A 10,183-nucleotide genomic window follows, 5' to 3' on the forward strand; every position below is an offset into this window, starting at 1 on the left:
CCTTGTACTTGCAGCTCTATCTTTCTATATGCAAGTATACGGTGCTTGCGTGCTTCAAATGGTTGCAGAACTGAATGCGGCACATACTGAACGACTTACTGATTGCTGACTGATGTGATATAATAATGCTATATGCACTCATGGTCATGGGAGTCACAACTAACTGTTTATACTGAGGAATTGCACGTGCCGACCTATATTATTTCTAACATTGAACACAAATCGTACAAAGATTTGTGTTCTGATCACGCAGTCTCTTACAAGATGAAAAAGGGTGAGATGCAGGTCAAATTTGCACAGATCACGGTTAAGCTGTTTCTTAGTTTGAACAATGACAGAGAATATATATACCAATCTATCTGATGGCATGTGTTCAACATTCTAGACGTTCAAACTGCTGGTATGAAAATCCCACTTCAAATGGGAACTCCATTCGGTTGTAACCGTATACCGTAATAATAACCTTGCCAGTTTCTCTAGCAATAGCTTCCTTAGCACATCTCTTTTAATAGCAAGACAAGATGCCCCCTCCGTTAAGTTTAACGATTATCAAATAGTTGTTGCTTTATTTTGCAATGTAACACTGTATATCTTTATAATGTGAACCAAACCGAGGAGAGTAGAAAATGACAGAAAAGGGAGGATGTTTCTAAATATGATGAATTATTCGAGGTGAGATACAAATCAAAGTCAGTTGTAACTATCTAACTGAATGCCGCTACTGTCATTCCAAATAAAGTCTGTACTGTCTTAACATTCCTGGCCAAAATGAGGGATGAATAGAAACAAAGATGAGTGTAGTAGAGACAAATAGTAAGTTACTTGTATGCTCTTCTTGTTCATAATAAGACGGAATCCTTACTCTTGTATCCCATTTACTTGAAGCTTTTAAAAAAAATGATGCACAATATATCTGATGCTTGCATGCTTTTCAATTTTACTGAATGAGTGTTATGCTTTTTAACGGACTCGGAACTGAATGTTCCACTGGATCAGGCAGGTAGCATTGTGAGTAGGTCTTGTCTAATCACATTTATCTTCTTATAGTATGATGCTTGCTTCCATATACAAGAGATCCAAAGTGGTCGGACCCTCCCCCGGACCCTGGCAAGTTGCCCTTTATAGTATGATGCTTGCTTCCATATATTTCTAATTTCAAAATAATTATTGCTTGCTGGAGTGGAGATTCAAACCATCTCCATGTTCCTTGCCTATTTGGCGTTTTCCACAATGATTCTTTAGCACATATTTTGTACTGTAACCCAAGATATCCTTTTGTCGTGATCAAAATTGTGGAAAGTGTGCTTAAACAACGATCGAAGCAGAAATGAGAACCTTTCTACACTAAGATTATGGGGAAATGACCATGAATTCTAATTTCTGCATTAAATATATGCACATATCTGGAAGTTGCATTTCATATATGTGTATCATGTACAGCTAAGTAGAACAAAATAAATTGGTTTTCGAATTTCCAATGTAAAAAATTGATCTGCAAAAATGTGTCATTTGGTATGCCATAACTTATAAAATGTATCTTCTCTACAGCATCTTGACTGGACCCTGCGCAAGCGGGAGCTACATGCACCAGGTTGCCCCTTTTTAATGGAGAATAATTCTAAATACAATGAATTATTCTAGGTGAGATACAGACCAAGTCAGCTGTAACTATTTGACTGAGTTCTGCTATTGCCATCGAAATAAAGTCTGTCCTGTCTTAACATGCCTGGCCAAAATGAGGGGTGAATGGAAACAAGTGAGCATGTAGTGGAGAGAGACAAATAGTAAGTTACTAACCTCTTTGCTCTTCCTGTTCATAATAAGGCGGAATCTTCAATTGAAGCTTTAAAAACTTCGATACACAATATATCCGATGCTTGATTGCTTATCAATTTTTTTGAAGATTGTTTTGCTTTATATCGGACTCAGAACTGAATGTTCTATTGGATCAGGCAGGTAACATTGTGAGTAGGCCTTCTTACCTGTTTACTTTTCTGATCAGCTGCGTTCATGTAAATGGGATAGCTCCAACTCTTGTTTCAAGATTGAGTTGTACGCTGAAATTGCATTCTTGTAAATATGGGTTACTTCTCAAATCTGAGAAATTTAAAAACCAATCCTCATTGCTGACTGACGGTGTGTATATAGTAATGGTATATGAAGATGAACTAGGCAAACAAATAGCTTTTACCTTTGAAATATCAAGCTCTAATCTGAAAAATTACAATTGCCAAATGCTGATCATTAACTTTGTCCTTTAAAACCAAAAACCTACTGTATGCACACAAAAAAAAAAATCATACTACTGTTGTTTGTTTAGTATTCATAATTTAAACATTGACAGAGTAGAAATGATGACTTGTAGCAAGGATGATGTGGATTATGATGAACAACAATTTACTACTTTTATCTCACGGCACATACAATATTCCAAACCTTGTAGTTATTTATTCCCCACTTTCCACATGAGTACTGAAATCAAAATTCAATATCGAATCAATTCGAATGCCCGTTACGTTGTGTCATACATTGTAAATGACCTTGTCAGTTGTGATAATCATGAGTTGCAACAGTGTTAGTTGTGTTTTTATGTCCTGTTTTTATAGTATGATGATTGCTTCCATATGTTTCTAATTTCAAAATAGTTGTTGCTTGCTGGAGTGGAGATTGAAACCGTCTCCATATTCCTTATCTATTTCTGCGGTTTCCACAATGGTTCCTTGGCACATATTTTGCAATTTAACACAATACATCCTTTTTTTGTGAACATAATTGTGGAAAGTGTGCTTAAAGAACGACCGAGACAGAGACAGAAACGAGGACCTTTCTAATCTAACATTCGGCAAAAAAATGACCATGAATTCTGCGGTTATCTTACTGGAAATGGACCACTGCTTTGATATGTCTTCATGTACTCTATATATGTTCACACAATTAAAGATTTTCGTATTAAATATATGCACATATCTGGAGGTTGCATTGCATATATGTGTATCATGTATAGCTAAGTAGAACAAAATAAATTGTTTTTCAAGTTTTCAAGGTTGAAATGTTTAGATCATTTGGCATGGCATCATTTATCTGAATGTATCTTCTATACAGTATCTTGATGGGAATGTTCAGATCATTTAGCCCTATAAGTAAATCTGTCACTAATCATTCTCGGATTTTTTTTTTATAAATATAATGAATTATTCGAGGTGAGATACAAACCAAGTCATTTGCTACCATCTAACTGAATGCCGCTACTGCCATCCAAATTAAGTCTGCCCTGTCTTAACATGCCTAGCCAAAATGGGGAGGAGCATACAGGTTAGTGACATGCTATTTGTCTCCACTGCATTCTTTGTGAACATAATTGTGGAGCGTGTGCTTAAAGAATGACCAAAACAGATATGAGAACCTTTCTACTCTTACATTCTGGGAAAAGATTTGCAAGTTTTGCGGTTATCTTACTTGAAATGGACCACTATTTTCAGATGTACACTATATGTTCACACAATTTTAAAATTTATGCAGTAAAAATATGCACATATCGAGAGGTTGCATTACATATGTATCATGTACATCTAAGTAGAATAAAAGAAATTTGTTTTCGAATTTTCAATGTCAAAAATTGAGCTGCAAAAATGGGATGCCCATTAGTTTGCTAGACATGTATCATTTGGCATGCCATCATTTATTTAAAATGTACTGTATCTTCTATACAGTATCTTCATGGGAATGTTTGCATCATATTTAGCCTAAAAATAAGTAAACGTATCACTAATTTTGAGTATCATGCACCTCATCACAGTATACTGGTCATGTATTTGTGTGAGTTCTTAAAAATGGATGGCTGGTATAGTTATATCACCACCCCTTGTGCTCCAGCCAACCGCTGGTTTCAACGAGTGATATAATTATGTAAATCCAGTTCTTTCTGACTTAATCTTCTTGCCGGCCTAAATTTCACTGAGTCTCAGTTGGAACACATGGAATTTGACATAAATTTGTTCTATTCCTGCTAGAATTTTGGAAAATTCCGTTGTTTTAAACAAGGATTTAATAGTCAGGGAACTCTAAGCCATTTGCTCATTAGGAAAGGCAGGGGTATACTATTTTTGAAAACATAACTATACATTATGAACCCCCGCCCTGCATAAGTTGCTAAGCCCGAATACAATATCACTTGAGAGGAAAATCAACATTAAAGCCACAAAAAATGCAAAGGAAATAAACTAAGGCGTACTACAAAGCAGTGGAGGAAATTAAGCTCTGAACCAACGGCTATAAATACCTGACCACCCTTTTGGCACCATCCAGAGAAGCACAGAGTTTCAAATCACACTGCTGCCTTCTCCCCCCACCATGGCTGCCATGTGGTCTCCAATCATCGCTCTCCTCTTGCTCCTGCTCCCACTCGTGCCGTCCTCCTCCTCCGCCATCACGCTCCCGCTCCATGGCAACGTCTATCCTGTCGGTTATGTATGTTTCTCTGATCATTACATGGCAATTGACAAGCTTTGATCGTCCTTCTCAGGCTTGAAGTTTTCTTTCTCCGTATATTTGACACGCTTTTCTGTACCACTGCAGCCACTACTATGTTACGTTGCAGATTGGTAAACCCCTGAAGCACTACTTCTTGGACATCCACACCGGAAGCAACCTCACCTGGCTGGAGTGTCAGCACCCGCACCTCGGCTGCCAGCACTGCACCCAGGTAACAACACTCAATTCTGTGATATCACATACAGTACTATCTTACAACTGTAATATTTGTGTTTGATGCCAAGTGTTCTGTTCTGTCCAAGTTCATTGGCAAAAAATGTACTGCAATCTTGGCATGATCTTTGCTTTCGTGCTTGATTATTCCAGGGGCATAAACACTCATATTACTCGCCAAAACTTAGCAACTTGAAGGTGGGATGTCAACACATGTACTGTGTTGCACTGCGGAAAGACCTGCCAGGTATTAACCCTCAATGCCCCATCAAGGAGCCACATCAATGCCACTACAAAATTCGATACCTCGATGGGACGACAGAAGGTGTTCTCTCCCTTGACAAGATCTCTGTCGGGGGAAAGGAAAACAATATTGCGTTAGGGTAAGAACTAACCATTCACCGTCTGTTCAGTGCTTACTGGACTTGGATGTTGATGATTTTTCACCTTTCGTTTTACGCAGATGTGGATACAACCAGCACCCACGGAAACCATCGCCCGTACATGGCATCCTTGGCCTTGGGATGGGAACGGTGGGTTTTGTCCCGCAACTCAAGTTGCAGAAGATGATTTCCAAGAACATCATTGGGCATTGCCTTGGCAAGGATGGAGGGGGCTACCTCTTCTTTGGGGACAAGCAGTTTGGCTCGGAAGGCATAACCTGGGCACCCATGAGAAGATACGAGTAAGCACTATTGCTTATCAATTTCAAGAGCTTGTTTGTGATCATTAGTTGATGAAGTTTGGGGTGCCAATTTCAGTTTTTGGTTTTTGCTCCCCTGTTAGCCTTGCATAACTGTAATAAGTATCTAGTAATATGTATGTGTCGAAAGGGGTTGTATAGTTAGAAAACGATTTGTTGATACTTGTTTTCTTTTCACTTGGTTCTAAACATTATACAACACCATTTGTTGCAGACTTTTCTACTCACCTGGTCAAGCAAAACTACACCTAGACGGACAGCCAGAGCCTATATACAAGCATGGAGTGAATGCTGTCTTTGACAGTGGTTCCACCTACACCTACATACCTGCCCGGATATACAATCCCTTTGTTCATACGGTATTTTATCGAACCGCAGTGCATCATGGTGCCCATGCATTTGGACAGACACGGGACATTTAAGTCATGGCATTTGGATCTTGCAGGTGAGACATATGATCGGCAGTTCACACCGCGAGGTGCATGATCATGACCTGCCACATTGCTGGAAATTCAAATCTATCGACGAGGTTAAGAGGTTGTTCAAGCCACTGTCATTGCAGTTTGACAACAAAATTGCCATGCATATCCCTGCTATGAACTACCTCATCCACACGGTAAACGTTTGATGACTCAATTGACTGCAAAGAGTGAAACGGCAAATTACAAAAGCTAACATGTCCTTACAAATTTGTGTCAGAGAAGCAATAATTGGTGCCTGGCCATCCTCAACGGAACACACGTTGGTGAAGACCGAAGGATCTTGATTGGAGGTCTGAACTTGACAAACATGTTCCATTTTCTGAAACTAGTGCACCAGGCATACATGTTTGTAATGATCTCCATTTTGATCTTTTGTTTTGCAGACGCTACAATGCGGGATATGCTTGTGATATACGACAATCAGGATGGTAGGCTGGGATGGGTTCACCAACAAGAGTGCACCAGGCCTCATCCTGCTTCGCGTCTCTGAGTAAAGTTTGCATGGAGATACATATTGGTAAAAGATAGAGATGGGCTTGGGAGTAGGCTAGGGGTCATAACTCTTAGCAAGAATGAAGTGATGTTGATAGAGCTTGTATGATCCTCTTGCTCATAATAAAATGGAGTTCTTTGGTTGCATTCCTGCTTGTCTATGTTTATCTGAACAATCTGAACAATCTAAAGCTGACATGCCAACCTAGTTTTACAAGGAGGTAAAGCAGAAAAGGGAAAAAGCTTACATATTTTCACATTCCTGACTTTTTCTTGCAACCGGAGAGCATAGCTACGTTCAGTTTTCTTACATTTTTTGCTGCCATGTGCGACTGTACCCACTTTGTGCCCATGCGCTCTTGTGTTTTCAGTGAAATCTCCGTTTCAGGTGGGGTGCTTCCCCACGGTTGCCGTTTAAGGAAAAAAAAACAGTTATAGAATACCTCATCGCCAGAATTACTCAGAGGACATGAGTGAGAACGAACAGTTAGGAGTGAGCAATCGAACAACTCGGAGGGTGACCCGTCGATTGCATCTATCAGTAGAACCACCTTCATCCCCCAGACTCCTGAAATCTCACAAAATAGATAGAGGGATGGACGAATAAATGTAGGAATAGAGATAGTGATAATGATAGATTTTCATCATATCAAATCTTATGAATTAAACAATCCATATTAAAAAAATTGCGGAACCCTAATCCTCCAAAATTCATACAAAAATTGTTCATAAACATGATAATATTTAAAATCATGTTATTCTAAAATCTCAAGGAGCCACTAACATGGTAAGTACCAAAATTTGAGCCATTTGAAGTCGCGTGATCGGATTATTTACCACCTCATGTAGCTTTATTTTTTCTTATTATTTATTTTCTAGCAACCAAGCAGGCAAAACAGGCTCGCTCCATCTGTATAATGCACCTTGTGGACAAATTGAATCTCCATCACCCCTTATTATATGGAGCTAACCCAACATTAACACAGACAAGTATCAGCTTGGTACGGGCGTATGGCTTCAAACCGAGAGCTCCTGCTCGACACCCAAGAAGGCCCATAGCGTGGCCGAGCCCCATGAAAGAAAGAAAAGTTTTTCAGTCACTTATAGATGGATTGCAGGTTGACTACACAAAATTCCAGGAGGGGTTTCTGCAAAATAGCATAAAGGACGGTCAAAACCGCTTAGTACTTAGTTCTTAACATGCGCTTTGTCGAAAGAGAGATGTTATGTCAACAAGTAGAGCCTGGTGCTTTGTGGCGATCAGATGCACAAAATGATGAAACGAGCTATCTTCAGAGATCTACCTCTGTTTAACCAGTGTACCGCCTATGGTCATGAACTCATGACGCTCGGTCAATTAGTGTAGGGCACATGGTCATGATCACATTTTTGAAAACTCACGAACATTTTTAAGCTTTTGCATGACTGGACTCAACATGGGCTCATGATTCCCGTCGCAAAGTACAAAAGGCATATCCTAGCAGCGGGATCCCCTGTCACGGACTCACGGTGCCCGAGGCGGAGGTGGTGGCGGGCCCCGCCGGCGGCACGCAGCGCCTCGTCGCCGTCGATCGTGAGCAAGCACTAAAGAAAATGGTACGTACAAGGTCGCTACCTTGGTGAGCAAGAACCCCATGTGTCAACGGATCCCACCGTTGCTAGTGCACTCTGATTCAGAGTCGAGTCGACATGTCGTTTAATTTATATCCCCTATGCCTGATTGCCTGTGCTTCTGTGATGATAGTACACAAACTTGTACTAGCAGTAATCTTTATGCCTGCTTGGTTAAAAAACTCGAACGGTTCCCCGCATATCATACGTAGTAATCACCAAAGCATCGCATTCTATGCATGCAAGGCTGCTGTGGTGAGCTCATTATGAACGGTGGCAACAAAGCATGGTCGCATTGCTTTCGTCGGAATTATTTGTCGCATAAATGAATAAAAATAAATGCTTAGAACTAAAGCGCGTCTAAATACATCCATTTGTCCGACAAGAAATTTCGGACAAAGTGAATACTACGTAGTATGTTGCTGCCTGCAGATAATTTTTCCACGGGTGAACTGATGGGCCACGGACTATTGATCGTCAACTGCCGGTACGGTCCTTCGTGACGGCAACAACAACATCATCTTTCCGTCGCTTTTCTCATGCAGGAATGTCTTGGTATCGAAAGTTTGTGCTTGCATGAAAGGGTTATACTGTAGCATAAAGGACGGGCAAAAACGCTTAGTACTTAATTCTTAACATGCGCTTTATCGAAAGAGAGATGTTGTGTCAACAAGTAGAGTATGATGCTTTGTGGCGATCAGATGCACAAAATGATGAAACGAGCTATCCTCAAAGATCTACATGTGCTTAACCAGTGTACCGCCTATGGTCATGAACTCAGGACGCTCGGTTAATTAGTGTAGGGCACATGGTCATAATCACAAATTTTTTAAACTCACAAACATTTTTAAACTTTTGCATGACTGGACTCAACATGGGCTCATGATTCCCATCGCAAAGTACAAAAGGCATATCCTAGCAGCCGGATCCCTTGTTACTGTGCCCGAGGCGGAGGTGGTGGTGGGCCCCGCCGGCGGCACGCAGCGCCTCGTCGCCGTCGATCGTGAGCAAGCATTAAAGAAAGTGGTACGTACATGGTCACTAACTTGGTGAGCAAGAACCCCTGTGTGTCAACGGATTCCACCGTTGCTAGTGCACTCTGATTCAGAGTCGAGTCGACATGTGGTTTAATTTATATCCCTATGCCTGATTGCCTGTGCTTCTGTGATGATAGTACACAAACTTGTAGCAGTAATCTTTATGCCAGCTTGGTTAAAAAACTCGAACGGTTCCCGCATATCACTTGTAGTAATCACCAAAGCATCGCATTCTGGGCATGCAAGGCTGCTGTGGTGAGCTCATTATGAACGGAGGCAAGAACAGAGCACGGTCGCATTGCTTCCATCCTTGATTATTTGTCACAGAAATAGATAAAAACAAATATATCTACAATTAAAATACATCTAGATACGTTCAATCCTCCAACAAGTAATTCCGGACGGAGTGAGTACTACGTAGTACGTTGCTGCTTGCAGATAATTCTTCCACGGATCAACTGATGGGCCACGGACTATTGATCGTCGAGCATGTGCGGGTACGGTCCTTCGTGACGGCAACAACAACATCATCTTTCTGTCACTTTTCTCATGCACGAATGTCTTGGTATCGAAACTTTGTGCTTACATGGAAAGGTTATAGGTCGCTATTCAAAGAACAGAGCTTTCTATACATCCGAAGGTGGATTCTCTTGCAACAGGAAACATGATCAACGATGAGAATATGGACAGATCAAACTTTGCTTCCTTGGTGGGAGAGATCAAGCATATGAGGAGTCTTCGTAGAACTTGTGTTTCCCATGTTACTCGTAGCCAAAATACTGTTAGTAATTTTCTGGCTAAGTGTGCTAGAACCGAAGGTAGAACTGTCCTCTAGTTGAACTATGGTCTTCCATAGGCACTACTCGTTAATCTTTGTAATTCAGATTGTAAAGTTGTTGCAACTTGAGTAATACTTCATCCGTTTAAAAATACTTGTCATCAAAATGGATAAAAGGAGATGTATCTAAAAATACATACTTGGTGACAAGTGTTTTCGGACCGAGGGACTACAAGTTTTAAGGGGGGGAAACCGGACACTACGCAGGACATTGTCGTAGATGGCTGGCCCCGCCGGGCAGGAGCACGCAACTCGGCTTCGCCATCGTACGGAGGACTCTGCACCCACCCACCTGCTTTGCTACCGGACCAGGAAG

The 10,183-nt window shown here is 40.8% G+C and overlaps 1 protein-coding gene across 1 annotated transcript; it reads left to right on the forward strand.

The window, feature by feature from the left end:
* Positions 1–4,350: 4,350 nt before the first annotated feature.
* LOC119293418 (aspartic proteinase Asp1-like) lies at positions 4,351–6,509 on the forward strand. The gene is made up of 8 exons (XM_037571906.1): positions 4,351–4,462; positions 4,575–4,702; positions 4,858–5,087; positions 5,168–5,389; positions 5,622–5,766; positions 5,853–6,023; positions 6,107–6,179; positions 6,273–6,509. The coding sequence occupies exons 1-8, from the start codon at positions 4,351–4,353 to the stop codon at positions 6,377–6,379; spliced, it is 1,188 nt and encodes a 395-aa protein (XP_037427803.1). The 3' UTR covers positions 6,380–6,509.
* The last annotated feature ends 3,674 nt before the right edge of the window (positions 6,510–10,183 follow it).

This window comes from Triticum dicoccoides, chromosome 4B (genome assembly GCF_002162155.2).
Source record: "Triticum dicoccoides isolate Atlit2015 ecotype Zavitan chromosome 4B, WEW_v2.0, whole genome shotgun sequence".
In the NCBI taxonomy this organism is placed as follows: Eukaryota; Viridiplantae; Streptophyta; class Magnoliopsida; order Poales; family Poaceae; genus Triticum; species Triticum dicoccoides.